This window comes from Amaranthus tricolor, chromosome 5, assembly GCF_026212465.1.
Source record: "Amaranthus tricolor cultivar Red isolate AtriRed21 chromosome 5, ASM2621246v1, whole genome shotgun sequence".
Classification (NCBI taxonomy): domain Eukaryota; kingdom Viridiplantae; phylum Streptophyta; class Magnoliopsida; order Caryophyllales; family Amaranthaceae; genus Amaranthus; species Amaranthus tricolor.
Genome location: NC_080051.1, coordinates 21,189,060 through 21,205,572, shown reverse-complemented (window position 1 = coordinate 21,205,572; position 16,513 = coordinate 21,189,060). Strand labels below are relative to the sequence as shown.

The 16,513-nt window shown below is 32.5% G+C and overlaps 2 protein-coding genes across 2 annotated transcripts; both read right to left on the bottom strand.

Moving 5' to 3' along the window:
- Positions 1 to 1,368: 1,368 nt before the first annotated feature.
- LOC130813870 (DNA repair protein RAD51 homolog) lies at positions 1,369 to 5,377 on the bottom strand. Its single transcript, XM_057679770.1, has 9 exons — positions 5,067 to 5,377; positions 3,902 to 4,046; positions 3,675 to 3,785; positions 3,491 to 3,582; positions 3,315 to 3,409; positions 3,123 to 3,236; positions 2,344 to 2,473; positions 1,890 to 2,011; positions 1,369 to 1,799 (listed from the first exon to the last, which is right to left on the bottom strand). Exons 1-9 carry the CDS (start codon positions 5,160 to 5,162, stop codon positions 1,676 to 1,678), a joined length of 1,029 nt encoding a protein of 342 aa, XP_057535753.1. The 5' UTR covers positions 5,163 to 5,377; the 3' UTR covers positions 1,369 to 1,675.
- Positions 5,378 to 8,304: 2,927 nt separating this feature from the next.
- LOC130813160 (protein HOTHEAD-like) lies at positions 8,305 to 16,254 on the bottom strand. Its single transcript, XM_057678918.1, has 5 exons — positions 16,065 to 16,254; positions 14,458 to 14,857; positions 12,094 to 12,404; positions 10,865 to 11,250; positions 8,305 to 9,079 (listed from the first exon to the last, which is right to left on the bottom strand). The coding sequence occupies exons 1-5, from the start codon at positions 16,186 to 16,188 to the stop codon at positions 8,456 to 8,458; spliced, it is 1,845 nt and encodes a 614-aa protein (XP_057534901.1). The 5' UTR covers positions 16,189 to 16,254; the 3' UTR covers positions 8,305 to 8,455.
- Positions 16,255 to 16,513: the final 259 nt, after the last annotated feature.

Sequence of the window (16,513 nt, the reverse complement as noted above, 5' to 3'; positions counted from 1 at the left end):
GAAAAAATTAATATTAATAGAATCAATATCGACGCGAATTAATCCCCTTTAATTATGTTCTGATTATGTTTTTATCATAGATTAATAATAAAAAATAAATTAGTTTGAATAAATAACTTTTGAATTAAAAAAAATTATTTTATTCTAAATCTCAAAATATGATTAAATACTCTTTTATTTTTTATGTACATTGTCCACGTGTGATGTACTATTTTTTTGTGTTAAAAGCCAACAAAATTAAAATTTTATAGGTAAAATTAGAGGTATGCAATATGTATTTTATGTCAAAGCTCCATTAGTTTGAAAGCCAAAATTTTACTTGAAAAGGTACTTAAGTCATATTATGAGATGATAACCAATATTAATTCTGAATCTAAATTAAATTTTAAAAAAATTAAAGTTAAATTAGCATGTAAGTTCCCCAAACCGAAATATAATTGGCCCAATTGTTAACAATCCTAGAGTAAGATTAATATTTGGAATAATCGACTTAAACAGAGAATTGATAGGGTTATTTTCTTTTTATATAAAACGCGCTTCGAATCCTGGTCACTCATTTGGACTGCAATAAACTAATCAATTTATCTAGGGTGTATTTACATGTTTTATCTCATTTTATTTTGAATTTAGTGACATTAATTGGCCTCAATGGCTACATAGTACACCCGCCCATGATTTTAGGCATTGGGGGTCGAAATTTGTAGTTTATGAGTTAAATTTGGTTTTGATGAAGTTGAATTTGGTACTTATTGTTTGAGTTGGGCTAACCGTCGCGTTTTATCAAATTCGGTTGAAATGAACTGATTTTATTATTAGTATGCAATTGTATTTATTCGAATTTGAGATGACATTTAACATTGATATGTTCCCTCAAAATATAATGTATGAATTTGGAGTGATATGAAACCAAAATTGCCTTATATAATTATACTATAAATATTAAACTAATCTAATGAAATTCAAAACATTAGCATAGCTAAACACACCAATTGATCAATACTCAATAACGGGTTAAACACAGGTTAAATGCGATTTAACCCTCATTAGATACTTTTTGTTTCAAATCAACTATGGAATGTATTGTTAATAACATTGATACATTAAGTTCAAAACATATGAAGTACTAATTCATAGGTCTAAGCCAAAATTAAGTTGGTTGAAAGAATTAGTAGCTCTATATAAATTTCAATTCATAGATTCTTTGCATAACTTTATTATTTATCAGTTTCAAGTTCCATTCAAGTTGGTTGTTCAATGGGTTAGGGTTACGCATGTCAATTAAGAGTCAAGTCAATCAAGTGTCAGTCAAACACGAGTTTGATTACATTAATTTTGGGCATAATTTGTGTTTGGGCTACCATTGGATTCAGATGAACATCATGCCGTTTCATTAACTTAACTTGAGTTATGTTTCAATTTATTTTCGAATTACAAGCTATCAGGTTGTAGATTGAATTTCCAGTCGAGTACATGTTGCACAACTCTTCGATATCAAAAAATGTTGAAGAGAATACAAGTATCTGAAGAGTGAAGAAAGCATCCGAGCTAAGGATCTACAATTGCTACTAAAAGTAAACTATGTAAAAAAAATGTACACTCTCATCCAAGCAATAGTGTGGAAGAGAAATTTAGTACAAACTCTTCAATGCAGCATTTGAAGAAACAGGCGCAGCAATTAGTCTTTAACATCAGTAACACCTTCTGCCGAAATCTGAAACCTGGCTTCCGCTTCAGCAAGACAAGGGGAACTTATAACTTTACATACGCGCTCTTCCCCTCTTCCCTTTCTAAGAGCTAGTCTGTAGAGATGGAGTGCAAGGAGCTCAGCACGAAGTGATTAATATATCTCATTCATGGCCAAAAAATAATTGAAGTCGAGATTCACTGACCTAGTTGTGGAAGCATGAGCCATTATATTCCCACCGATGGGTTTAATTTGAGGACCAGCGAACACTGCTGAACCATCCACTTGAGCAACCACTTGATTCGTGATCACGACAGCAACACCAAACTGCAAACCAAGTCATACAGACAAATTTCCGTTGATAAATAACGATTCAACGCACAATTGTATCCTCATTTTTCAAAATGCATAGGAGTATACTCTAAGGGTATGTGTGTAGAAAGGTTCTGACAGCTATGAATCCCTCGAATGTAAGCCATTTATGAGGGGGTCCCGATGTGCCATTAGTGGGACCTGATCTTGTGACTTCAATGTCATAACTCAGAAAGCCAAGCCCTTTCCGCAAGAACTTGGCTATCTCATATGCTAGTTCACGACATCTCAGTGCTAAAATCAGTTTTGGTTGAGGAGATAAATGTCAAAATTTGCATGATTGGTACCTCATCTGCCAACTTCTGAAGGCTCCTAAGGAACTTAGCAAGGTGCATTTGCCTGGCTGATAACTCTCCTCTTCCTGAGAAGTCTGTCCTGTAGAGCGCTGTGGCACTGTCTACTATCATAAGAGCAAACCTGCAAGTAAAATTCATATAAGTATAAGCATCAAAATTTGCATCCATAATCAAGCAGAGTTTAATCAGCAAAAATGACATCATCAGTTCTTCAAATTTGCAAACAATTAAGCAAAGGTGTGACCATGAGATAGTCAAGGGTGGTGCAGGTCATTCATGTCAAACATCCTATGTTACTTGGACTCAGTATTGATATCGGATATTGGTACGTGTCCAAGTGTCGAATACGTCTACATATTCAATTTTACGCCTACAATGAAGTGTCTAAGTGCCATACCAATGTTCGAGCATCAAGGATAGGACTCGGGTACGTGAAGCAAAATAAAGAGCCCAAGTAACATAGCAAACATCTAAATTTAAAAACACTTATAACAGAATCAAGGACTAGTTTTAAAATTTTCCATATCAAAAGATTATTGAAACTTTGAAGACAAGGTTAATGACAGGTAAGATTTAGGAATAACAAAATAGCACCTAAATGCCACATAGGTTGGCATGATGCACGAAATACGCACAAAAAAAAAAGTAAATATTGACGAACACAACCACTGAATACAGGTCATTACATCACAAATCATAAAGATGTATATCAAGCTGCAAAGTTGGAAATGAATAAGAAGCAACACAACCAATTCTAGGACAAGAAAAACCTTGTTTCCACCATCATTGATGCTGCTTCAAGCAAAAGTCTAGATTGATGATCAGTATTATATGCTCTTGCGTAAGCAACATTTTCCAATACATCAGCACCATTCAACCCAAACCTGCAAGTAAAGCCCATAACTACAAGTAAATCCCAATTTATAGTAAGCCACGTCTTCTATAAGAAAAGCCTGACATACCTCTCTGCAATCTGTAGAAGTCTCTGTGGCCTGAATGTGCCCTCAGCATCAATATACATTGCTTTCCCTTCACCCCCTCCTTGGTCTAATGGAAGCTGGGAAAGCATCAGATGGGTTTAGCTACAATGTATAGTATGTAGATACAGTTTATCAAGTGAAAGAACTAAAAATCATACTTGGCATGTGACACAAAGTGTATGACATAGCTGAGTCTTTCCAGAACGAAACTCGCCATAAATTTCGGTGATTGATCCTGTTTCAATTCCTCCTGCCAAATGATATAATAACAAAAATTTCATTAGCAACTCAATAATTACATATTATTGACATGCATTAGTTGGAATGTAGCTGACTACAAACCTTCCAGGACTTTATCAAGCTCCCTGGAGCCAGATGTTATTTGAATGATCTCAAGTCTCTGTGCATGGAGCTGAGTAGCACTGGTAAATCCCAAAGGAACCAGTTTGGAAGCTACGAAATTATAGGCAGACACAGGGAAAACATTATTATTACTTATCATAGATATAGCTGAAGCGTACACAAATACAAAATCAATTCAATAATGATATAATGCATTTACATCTCACCAGCTTCAATGATTTTGTCGACTTTTGCATCACTAATCCCTTTTATCTGAAGAAGCTCCTTGCGTGGAGAATAGGCAACAGCTTCCACCGTACATAGACCAGCATCTTTAAGCTTTTTAACATCCATGGCTGCAATTCCAGATGCCTAAATATGAGAAAGCACAGTAAATAATCAAGGCTATGCCTCATAAACATCGACTACTACTCCTTGAACCATTTACCAAGAAACAAAAGAATTACACACCCCTATCAGGGTATATAAACCATCCAAACTAAGACGTACTTAACTAAAGGGGCAATAAATTACGAACAAAAGCATTTAAATTGAGCATAATACTAATTCCAACTAGAATTGGAACACTGAAATAGCATTACTGTGGTTGCAGAAATTTCCTATATATAGAATTTCACAACAAATTATCAAATAACTCATCTTTTTTAATCCTCAATTCAACAGAAATATATGAGCAAAGCCTAATCTAGAGATAATAATCAAAACAGCCATGTGTTTTCCTCACTTCACGATGACCTAATTTTTTTGGAGGATACAAGCTGATGGAAAGTTACTTAACATATATTAAGATCCTAACAAATGACACCATAACTAAGTTTTGTCGTCCACGAATAGAAAAAAAAAAAAAAAGAAAACAAACCTAAATTAAGCTCTCAATAGAAAGCAATGTCACAAGATAGACATTTTAATTGGTTAAAACTGATCTCGAGAACCAAAGTTAATATCAAAGCCATAAACCCAAATAATTGGGATAAAAATTGCCAAACAAAGTCCAGCTTTAACTAGCCAAAAGGGATGCAATCTTAACTAGAACTCAACGTGAAAATTTTCTCAAACCCATAAGAAAATTAGCTAAAAACCCTAAATATGAGGGGAATAGAGAAAACCCAGATGAAAAATTTGATGATTCGAAAAAGGGGAGAAGTCCCAATTCACAAAATAAAGAAATTTCTCAGACCCACCAACAAATCCCTAATTTTGATGAATGGAAATTTACAAAACCCAATTCAAACAATAAAGAAATTAATTAAACCTATATGAAAAAAACAATGGTTGACAAAAACCCAAACTAAATTGGAAGCAGTGCTGAAATTGAGGAGAATTTGAGGTGAAGTCATATGTAAAAATTTCAAAAAAGGGGGAAAATGGTACCTGAAGTTGTTCGACAGGAAAAGGGCCATGTTGTATATCTTCGACATCTTCTGATTCTTGAGCAATCACTTTAGAGTTTCGTTGCTGTTGCTCCATTCTGGCGATCTAAGTTCAACCCAAAAAACCCAGATGCCGAAAGATGAAGATTTTACACAAAGAAGGTACTGTATTCAAAAGGTTAAACCAAGGCGCCAAATTGAAGTGGGATGTTACGTTTTTGTTGTGCTTTTAAACGACTCTCGTTGATTGATTCGTGCTTGGTAAGCTTTGTGGTAACTGGTAAGCATGCCCAATTGTTGGTGCTAAATGATATTCGCTACGTTGCTTAATAAAATTTCCACAAATAATATTTATAGAAATTAAGAAAAATATAATATATATATTATTTTATTAAATAATAAATTTAATAGAGTAAAAATGAGGATCATAAATATTAAAAAATTCTTTCTTATAATAAGTTTTAGACAAAAATAACTTTATTTATTGTTATTTTGATATTTTATAATGCTTATAGTCCCTAGATATCTTCTATTAACTTCATTTTAACATTTTTATATTTCTTATGGTCTTCACATGTTTTCTACTAACTTTATAAAAATATTTTTTTTATTAGTTGATATTCCCATATTTTGCCACTAACTTTTATTTTAAATGTAAATCTACATAAAATCATTAAAAGGATCCTACAAGCCAAAATGGATCGAACAAGAAGAGTTGAAACAAGTTGAAGGCCTCTTGGGACACTAATGAGTTCAAGGCTAGCAACAAAATAAAACAAAGAACTGACGTAGGACTGTTGAGGGAGACAAGTCGATGCCTCCTAAGGCTGTAAATTCGGTTCTCGATCGAGTTTTGGACCTGTAATATCGTTTGTAACCAACTTGTATTCAACCCATTAGTTGACCTGAGGTGCAGTGACCTGTAATTGAACGAAACTCAATTGGTGTTGACCTTTAACCCGACATGTACCTTTAGACTCATAATTGACTTGCACCCGACTTGAGAACAACCCACACCAGAGATGAACCCGACAATGTAGTTAACCGAACTTGATTTACACCTAACCTGTTACAACTCGGCCCATCTTTAACTTGATGGGTACTTGACATAATCCCATCCGAAATGACCCATAATCCACACCTGATATTACCTAGACAATGACGTGGTTAATCGAATTCGATTTGCATCTGACCTGTCACAGCTCGAACCCGTCTTTAATTTGATAGGTACTCGACATAACCCCCACCTGAAATAATTCGAAACTCGTAATTGACCCAATTCGCAATTGACTTGGTGTTAACACGTCACTCAACTCATCAGCATCAACATCCCAAGTGTAAAAAGACAATAAGCTTATAGAAATGGTTCACAACACTACAATTGAAATCATGCAATAAAGTCCGACAGTCAACAAGCCAACAAAAATCATTTTAGGTTGATAAAACAAACACATTAGGGTCTAAAGTTTCAAACTTTATTCCTAGAATACACCCAAGACCAATGGCAAGGGTGTTCAATGCAAGTAAACAACAATCTTCAATAATAAGCAATGAGAAACAATAAGAAAGAAAGCAAAATCAAAGACACGAGATTTACGAGGTTCATCCCAATGTGGGCTACATCCTCGATGGTGGTTAGCTTGCTTAATTATGTGAAAAACAATGGAGTTCTCAAGAACTCTTACAATGGAGTATTACACTTGGAGAAGATAAAGAAGATAGGTTTTTTGTTTGGCTAGGGTTAAGAATCTACATTGAAGTGAGTGTATGAGGCTCCTTTCTATACTAGTAGTCGTGTACCAATGATTAGGAAAAGGCCACATTAAAACATTCTCATAAAACTTATCGCGCAAGAAAACAGAGTGCATTCTGAACTCCCGCTCGACCGGTCGAGCGAAATGGCCTTGGCCGAGCGACTTGCTTTTTCAGTCGAGCAACAAATCAGAATACCTACTGACTTGGTCGAGCCAAATGGCTCGGTCGAGCATGCTACATGTGGCTCGAGCGGCTCATCAGAAGGCCCATAATGATTCCCACATCATCATACACACACATACACACATCCACACAACACCAAACTCATCATACACCATTTGTGGACTCAAAGTCACACCAAAACTCCAACATAGGTAGTTACCAAAAGTTTTTACTAGAAATTATTAGGTAGTTACTAGTAGTTACTACTAGTAGTGGAAAGTTACTTAGTTATACAAGATAGAGATAACCGTATAACAACATGAAAAACAACCAACAACAACTACAAATTAATCTAGTTTAATTTAACAAAAAATGTTCGATTAAGCTAAGTCATGTTTAGTTTAGTAAAAGAATTTATTTAGCTGAATCAAGTTAAGATTAAAAAAAATAAATGTTTGATTCAGTTGAATCATATTTGTTCAGCTGTAATTAAGTTTGATTTAGCTAAGTTTTGTTCGTCTAAAAAATAACTTGATTAGCTGCATCAAGTATAGTTTTAGCTAAAAATAAGTTTGATTCAACTGAATCAAATTTATTTTAGGTAAAATTAAGCTATAAATGTAGACCCGCAATCAAATCTTATCGACTCTATCATTGACCAAACCAAATTTGACTAGTAATCGACTACAACTCGCCATGATCCAATCACAAACGATTTCAACTTGAATAAATTGTAAAATAAACATAAGTTCAATTGACATAAAACTCAAATGAATTGGATTTTAATTGACTAGAATCCAAAGAATTACCGAATGCACAACTCTAAAAATGATATAACCGATCCGAAGTCAACCTAAACCCAAAATTACCCGAGTCGACTTTAACCTAAAACGCAAAATGACCCGACCCATAGTCTAATCGAACTCGATTCGACTTGCAATATAACCAATTTGGATCCAAACTATTTTAACCTAACTTGATATAAATCTGAACTGAAATTGACTTGACCCGAAACCAAAACTGACCTTGTGTGGTATCAAACCAATACAGACATGTAGTCAATTGGACTCGTGACTGAACCGACCCAATTCAAAGTGTTATATTACTTCAAAAAACCCAAATCTGATACAAACTTGATTTAAAACCCGACCGAATAACCGAAATTACAGCCCTACAAACATGCCTTTTACTACAGATACATCCGATGAAATTGTGCCCTAATAACATTATCTATTTCTTTTGTAGGTTTTGATTGTTGCTATAAGCATTATCTATTTTCAAGTGTACGTATGTCTTCTATGAGATGCAATATCAACAGACTAAAGAAGTAAAAGGATTTTATTATACTTGATAAATGTTGAAAAAAAACAACAAAGTGATCTTTCACTCAAGGTATATATAGAGCTAAAATAATACATGTACTCTACAGTATAACACTAATTATATAGAAGTGTCTTTCTAAACCAACCATAATTATACATTAGCCCCTTCACCAAGTCTTTCCATCACAATCTTGACTCCCATATACCTTCCCATCATCATAACAGTAGCTTGAGGATTAGTTCCAGGGGATTCATCAAAAGTAGACCCATCAACAACTCGAACCCCATCAACTCCAAGAACTCGATAATCGGGTCCCACAACCTTTCCAACATGACAACCTCCATGGTAATGCCACATAGTAATCACAGTGTCTTTACAAAACTGTTGTAAGGACGTAACATCATTAATGTGTTTAGGAATAAGATTAACATTAGCTTGCACACTCATATTCAGTAATTTCTCCATTGTAAGACTGTCTGAATTAATGTATTGTGCAAGATGTTTTGACTTGACTATCTTCTCTATGAGTTGTATGGATTGAACACATTTTTGTAAATCTTGTGGGTGTTGGAAGTAATTGAAGGTAACTGTTGGATTGTCATTTATGTTGGTTGTGTTGAGTTTTAGATGGCCTGTGGAAATTGGTTTTGCTAGCTTTCCTAGGACGAATCCGCCTTTGAAAGCTTCAAAGGGTAGATCTGGTTTTAGTTCTCTGTATGCTTGGATTGCTTCTTCTGTTCTTTCTCCTGGAGGGATTGTTGAAAGTTGTCCAATCTGTTGAGATAAACAAAAAATTGCTACTTGTATTAATATGTTGATAGTATGTAGGAGAGAAGTGAGAAAAAGAGAAAAAAAAAACCTAGATTTAATGTTAATATTTTTTCAATAAAAACATTAAAACACTAATTTATTTGATATAAAAGCTACTCATTTATGTTTTGTTTAGTTCGTCTTAAAAATAAATAATCACTAAAATTAAGTTTTAATTATTAAAAAATCAATTTTGTTAAAAAAAACTTATTACAAAGTAATAATTAGTTTTAACTAATAAAATTAAGTTACAATTAATAAAAGTCAGATAAGTAAAAGGAAGTTTAATAAAAATTAGTTTTAATGAGTAAAAATCAATTAAAATTAGTTTTAATTAGTAAAAATAGATTTTAATTTGTAATAATTAATTTTAATTAGGAAAAATCAATTACAATCATTTACAATTAGTAAAAACCAATTATAATCAGTAAAAATTAGTTTTAATTAATAAAATTAAGTTACAGTTAACAAAAATCATAACAGTAAATAATAATACAATAAACATTAGTTTTAACTAGTAAAAGTCAATTACAATCAGTTTTAATTAGTAAAAATCGATTTTGATTTTTTATAATCAATTTTAATTAGTAAAAATCAATTACAATCAATTACAATCTGTAAAAATTAGTTTTAATTAATAAAATTAAGTTACAGTTAACGAAAATCAGAAAAATAAATAAAAATTCAATTACAGTCAGTTTTAATTAGTAAAATTGGTTTTAATTTGTAATAATCAATTTTAATTAGTAAAAATCAATTACAATCAATTACAATTAGTGAAAATCAATTACAATCAGTAAAAATTATTTTTAATTAATAAAATTAAGTTATAGTCAACAAAAATCAGAAAAGTAAATAATAATTCAATAAATATTAGTTTTGATTGGTAAAAATCAATTACAATTATTTTTAATTAGTAAAAATTAGTTTTGATTTGTAATAATCAATTTTAATTAGTAAAAATCAATACAAATCAATTACAATTAGTAAAAATTAATTACAATCAATAAAAAATTATTTTAATTAATAAAATTAAGTTACAATTAATCAGAAAAGTAAATAATAATTCAATAAACATTAGTTTAATTGGTAAAAATCAATTGCAATAAGTAAAAATCAGTTTTAATCAACAAAAATAATATTACAATTAATAAAATCAGTTTCAATACGTAAAAATCAGTTTAATCAAACAACTATAATTTATTATTATTATTTTCTTAGTTGCTATACTTGAAGAGTGAAAAAAAAATGATGAAATTGGGTATTTGACAATTATAATTTATTATTAGAATTTTCTTAGTTGCGACTAGGGATGTTGTCCGCAAGTTTTAGAAGGGTTCTGTGTCGGGTTGAAAATAAGTCGGCCTAAAAACGGGCTCTAATATAATTAAATTGAAGTGGGCTATAAAAGGGCTTAATAAGGGTCGTAATCAAACCCTTTTAAATAGCATAATTAATGGATAATTTAATTATTGAAAATGATAATATGCAATTTTGTATTATTAACATTTGATTATTATAAATGATTATTTAATCATTCTAAATTAATCAATGGGGATTCATAATTTTAAGTAATAAAAGCGGGCCGAACTTTCAAAGTCCAGTCCATAAAAAGCCCTTATCCAATCTAACCCTTATTTGCTTAAGTTGGACTTGACTCTTATCCGTGCCATTGAACACCTGTAATTGGCTAATTGCTACACTTGAAGAGCAAAAAAACATGATAAAATTGGGTATTAGACAAATAACCTCGGCAGAGAGAAGAGAATGGTGTCGCTTGATGCTATTGGTGGACTGACCAAACCCATTGCTAGCTTCGATGTAAACATCAAACTTAGTAATTCCCACGGTTTGAAGTAAAGATTGAGGGAGATGTTTCTTGAAAGGAACAAATATGGTATTCAGAGGATTATCTTGCATTTCTTTTCCCACATATTGGCTGTCTACAATTACTGGAATATTCTTGTTTATAAGATCTTCCTTTGGTCCTATTCCACTTAGAAGAAGCAATTGTGGGCTCCCAATTGCCCCACTTGATAAGATTATCTCACTTCCTTCACTTTTTGATAGGATTGCTTCATGTTGTTTCCCATTTTCATCCTTGAACATTACTCCTACTGCCTTTGCTCTATGTCCTGCATTTTAGAATTAAATACACCAAAAGTAGATGATCACAACTATGAGTACTCATAGGAGAAAAAGAAATCTATCAAAATAAAAGAAATACATAAAAAAAAAACTAATTGAAAACAAAAAGTTTAAGCTGATGGATAAAGCCCCATAATACATTATATACGAGAATCTTTTGGGCTAGAATTTGGATGCAGCACAGTCCTCCTCATATCTGGTGCAAAATATCCCATTTTAATTTGAGAAGTGATTGAGATTTGATTTTGTGATATTTTTGTTACGTTGAGCTCTGATACCATGTAAAGGAACCAACTCAACCAAAAGCTTAAGCTGATGGTTGAAGTTCCAGAATATGTTATATACTCTAATTAACATGCCCCCTCACATGAAATCGTTGGGCTATAAGTGTTGATGCAACATAAATTTCCTCATACTTGATGCGAAATACCCCACTTGAATTTGAGGAGTGGTTGAGATTCGAACCGTGACCTTTTTGTCATGTTGACCTCTCGTACCATGTCAATGAATCAACTCAAAAAAAGCTTAAGGTTTAAGCTAATGGTTGAGGCCCAAAAACATGCTATATACTTCAACAAATTATTCTCTCATCATATAAGGAGGCTAATAGAATATGTATTATAAGTAGTATCAATTTAGACAATGTGAGGGTTTTTTGATGTTGGCGACGAACTTTTCCATGCCCAATAGTGTGACAAGTTTTGCGACGAAATAGGCCTTTGCGACGACACGTTAGTGACGCACTGTTTTCGTTGCAAATCCATCGCGACATTTTTTGCAAGGAAAAGCCCTATCGCTATTTAATCATTCTTTTGTAGTGTTATACGTACCCTGAGTGTCAAATTTGATCTTGTGAACAGTTGCATGGATGACAATATCGAGGTTGTCAGGGTCGGCGGAAGACAGGAGCTCAGCAGCGCTATGACGGCGGCCATATTGGTCAAAAATGGAACCACTAATTTTGGTTCCATATTTGTGATCGTAAGTGAAACCGTTGAAAGGTGAGACTCCCACTTCAAGGAGAGCATCCTTTACGGCTGCTTGCCATGGTGCATATTTTGGGGCATGCACTATTTGGTTTTCTACCCAAATGTAGGACTCTTTAACTAGATTTGGATCCCAGCCTGCCTTCTTCACAGAGCTGCATATATTCACCATCATAAATTATATATTCAGTATCCTTTAATTCGGACGACATTTTATATATCAACAATTCTCCTGAGAGACCGTCTTTATAAGAGATGACTCTCTCATGCCCAACCCAACAATTAAAAAAAGAAAAAATTAAAAACTGTCATGTGCATTAGAACATATTTAAAGTTGGTGTCATAACCTATTAAAGTTGGTATTATAATCTGTTGAAGTTGGTATTTGGAGTTGGCGTTTTTACCTATTAAATTGTTTTAACCTTAAATTTTTAACCTATTGAAGTTGGTATTATAACCTATTACAGTTGGTATTTTAATCTATTGAAGTTGGCATTTTGACCTGTTGTAGTTGGTGAAAATGCCAATTTTAAAAATCAACTTCAACAGGTTAACATACTAACTTCAACAGGTTAAAACACCAAATTTATTAGGTTAAAATGCCAACTTTAATAGGTTATCATATCAACTTCAATAGGTTAACAACTTAAGGTTAAAATAATAATTTAATAGGTTAAAATGCCAACTCCAAATACCAACTTTAACAAGTTAAAATACCAACTCAAATAGATTATAATACCAACTTCAATAGGTTATAACACCAACTCCAATAGGTTACAACTTAAGGTTAAAACAACAATTTAATAGGTTAAAATGTCAATTCCAAATGCCAACTTTAATAAGTTATAATATCAACTCTCCTAGGTTATAATACCAACTTCAATAGGTTATAATACCAATTCCAAATAGGTTACACAACGCACGTTTTTTCTGTAGTTTTTTTTAGTAATAATGAACCGGCCCATTTGAGACGCGTCTTTTATAAAGACCGTCTTAAATAAGAATTTGTGTTAATATATTAGCTAGGTTTATTGGTATTGATCAGGATAATGTTGTACTGTTTGTACATAAAATATGAGCCTATATTTTATAGGGCTAAATTCACTACAAAAGACCTACTAGGTTAAGTATATAACCTCTATAAATATGCCCTCTTGGGGGTATAATTTAATAGGGAGAATATGATTTTTGCCATTTTTGCATTCTTTTTGACAAGTTAGACTATCTCTAAAATATTACTACTGCATCATAGTAGCTGATATGTGGTACTAACTTGAACTCGGAGGCACCGCCTTTGATGCCACTCGAAATTCTTTGTGTTATTTTGCTGGAATTGCATAGTTTTCCGACCATCCACTATTCTACTGAACACCCATCTAACAAGCTTAGATATATATACACTCCAAATCTATGCTAGCGGAAGTAATTCACTAATTTTTGAGTATTGTTGATTATAATAGAAGTATTTGCATTATGGTCAAGTTAATTTTTCTCATGCAATTTATATAGAGTGATAAATGGGAACATAAATAAATAAATAAAACTTAAAATGAAATGTTGAAATATTTAGTGTCTTCAAAGAATATATTGGTATTTGACAATATAATGAAGCGTTACTACTAAAATAACATAACTTAAAACAACGTTTAAGATTGTACACCCTTTATTCTTTAATAATGTTTTAATTCTGTTATTTAGGTTCATATTGTTGTTCATTTCACTAAAGAATTATTATATTTATATTAAAATTTAGGACATAATTAACCTTGTTCTAACTAATTTTAGTACTCTCTTTTATTCACCATAATAGTCCCATTTGACTGGGACCCATTTACTAGTCAAATAAAATAGTATATCAACAATCCAAAATATTAAATTTTTCTTGATTATTCTCTCGCGAATATTTCTTATGGAAACATGAATAAAAACTTGTTAGAATATATAACATATCATGGGCCTCAACCATCAGCTTAAGCTTTTGGTTGAGTTGGTTCCTTGACATGGTATTAAAGCCAATGTGACAAGAAGTCACGGGTTTAAATCTCAATCACCCCTCATTTAAAGTGAAATGTTTAGCACCATGTATGAAAGGGGGGCGTGTTAGAGTATATAACATATTCTGGAACCTCAATAAAACCGGAGAAGCATGAGTTTTGACTAAGTTGTAAATGTGTAAAGTCAAGTACTATAAAATTAGCACACAAATACCTGGAACTAGCCCTGGAGTAGAAACCAGCGTTAATAGCAGTGCCACCACCTAAGATTCTAGCCCGTGCATTGATAACACGGTCAGTCGAAATAAATTGTTGAGAAGCCGAGCTTGGAGATGCATCAGCCAAAGATATATGAAAATTCTCCATGAAGCTCACATTAAAGTTATCAAAGGGAACTCCTCCTCTTTCTAACAGTAATACTTTAAAGTGTTGCGAAAGTGTGGCTGCCAATGGACAACCTGCTGTTCCACCCCCTACTATTATATAATCATACGATTGTTTTCCACCGTTTGATGATGATGATGAATCTTCTCCAAATAACGGTGTTGATATTGTTGTTGTTGATGATTCGAACTCGCTAGCTTCTTTGATGAAGGGGTATATGTATGGGTTTTCTGTCATTATTTTCGTAATATAATTATTAGTATGTTAATATGTATTTCACTTAGCGATATAATATATGTTATATACTTCTTGATATGTTATATTTATCTTCTATCAATATGGAATGCAACGAGAATGTATTTTTTTTTGAAAATACATATAATGTATGTATACTTTTATAATTCAAAAATCAACTTAGTGAACAATATTGAAAAAAACACATAAATAAAATCTAATGCCCAATAGATGTAGAAACAATTTACATTAACCAAATATCAAAACAGAAAAAGAAGCTATAGGTTAAATACGTCCCGGACAAGTTTTGCATAATAATAATCTTTTTTTTTACTTTAATTTTGTTGGTCGATTACATAACCAAAATTATTATTGTTTCATGAAAGACTTTTTAACTAGTTGAATCTTTTTAATCAAAAGGAAAAGACGATTTATGTATTAGCTAGCTGAACGAGGCAATTGCTAACCACATGATATATGATTATCTTTATAATTTTGAGATATGGAGGGAGCTAATTATATGTGTAGTATTTGTAGCATAAGGATGCGTTTGAATGGAAACAAATGGAGAGAAAGTAATTAAGGGGCCAGATTGGCAGATTGGTAGGGATAAAAGATCTCTAACTTGTTTGAATAACAAAATGAGAGAGATGGGACGTGGAGGGGAGGGACTAGGAGGGATTACACTGATATTTTTTTGTAAAGATCTCAATCTTTTTAAAGTTGAAAAAATTTGTAGAGAAAAATTGTTAGAGTATATAGTATATCATATCCTGAAAACTCAACCAAAAGCTTAGTTTTCTTGACATGATATCAGGAGTTAGTGTGATAAGAGGTTACGGGTTCGATCAAATCTCAACCTCCCCTCATTTGAAGTGGAATACTAAGCGTCAGGTATTATGAGCAAGGTTTGTGTTGCATCTATATTTCTAGCCCAAAGGGCTCTCGAGTGAGGGGCATGTTAGAGTATATAACATATCTTGTTACCTCAACCATCAACTTAAGTTTTTGGTTAACAAAAAATTTCATCTCCTTTTATTTCATTTCCCTTCTCTTCTAAACAAACAACAGCTAGTCCCTTCCATTCCCATTTCCTTATAATTTCCCCTCGGCCTCCGGCCTTCCCCTTCTCTTCGTTTCTTTCTTTCCTTTAAAAAGTTGTTATCCAAATATAGTAAAAGTGGGAGAGAAAGAAGTGAAAACCTTGATAGAAAGAAGAAGAAGCATAAGCAAAGGATAAGTTGAATGATAAGAGAAGACATGAAAGAAAGAAAATATTGAAGACAGCAGCAGCAGCAAGATGATGAGGAAGTAATAATAAAGCCATAACTTAAAGCAAAAAGATGAGCCAAAACCCTGAACAATGATTATGATATCTGAATTAATGAGCTAGTTAGCTTGGGAAATGTGGCTCTTTCTTATTTGTCAGATTCTCAATTTATATGCTTCTTATCTTTGATGTATTATTTTGAATTAAGATAATAATCTTACGATATTTAGAATTATTATAGTGTGAACAAGATTACTACTTACAATTAGTACCAACCACCGTTATCTGTTGAAAGTAATGGAACTTGTTGGAAAAGTTTTCTCTTTTGTTCCCTTACCAACCCTAAACTAAATATTATACTCCTTACGTTCTACTTAATTAT

Coding starts and splice junctions, on each gene's coding strand:
- LOC130813160 (XM_057678918.1), bottom strand. CDS start 16,188: ATGGCTTTATTATTACTTCCTCATCATCTTGCTGCTGCTGCTGTCTTC. Junction 14,858..16,064: donor TTCTTCTTCTTTCTATCAAG/GTTTTCACTTCT, acceptor AAATAATGACAG/AAAACCCATACATATACCCC. Junction 12,405..14,457: donor TACTCCAGGGCTAGTTCCAG/GTATTTGTGTGC, acceptor GAATATATGCAG/CTCTGTGAAGAAGGCAGGCT.
- LOC130813870 (XM_057679770.1), bottom strand. CDS start 5,162: ATGGAGCAACAGCAACGAAACTCTAAAGTGATTGCTCAAGAATCAGAA. Junction 3,786..3,901: donor CGACAAAATCATTGAAGCTG/GTGAGATGTAAA, acceptor ATAATTTCGTAG/CTTCCAAACTGGTTCCTTTG. Junction 2,012..2,343: donor TTCAGAAGTTGGCAGATGAG/GTACCAATCATG, acceptor CTTGGTTTGCAG/TTTGGTGTTGCTGTCGTGAT.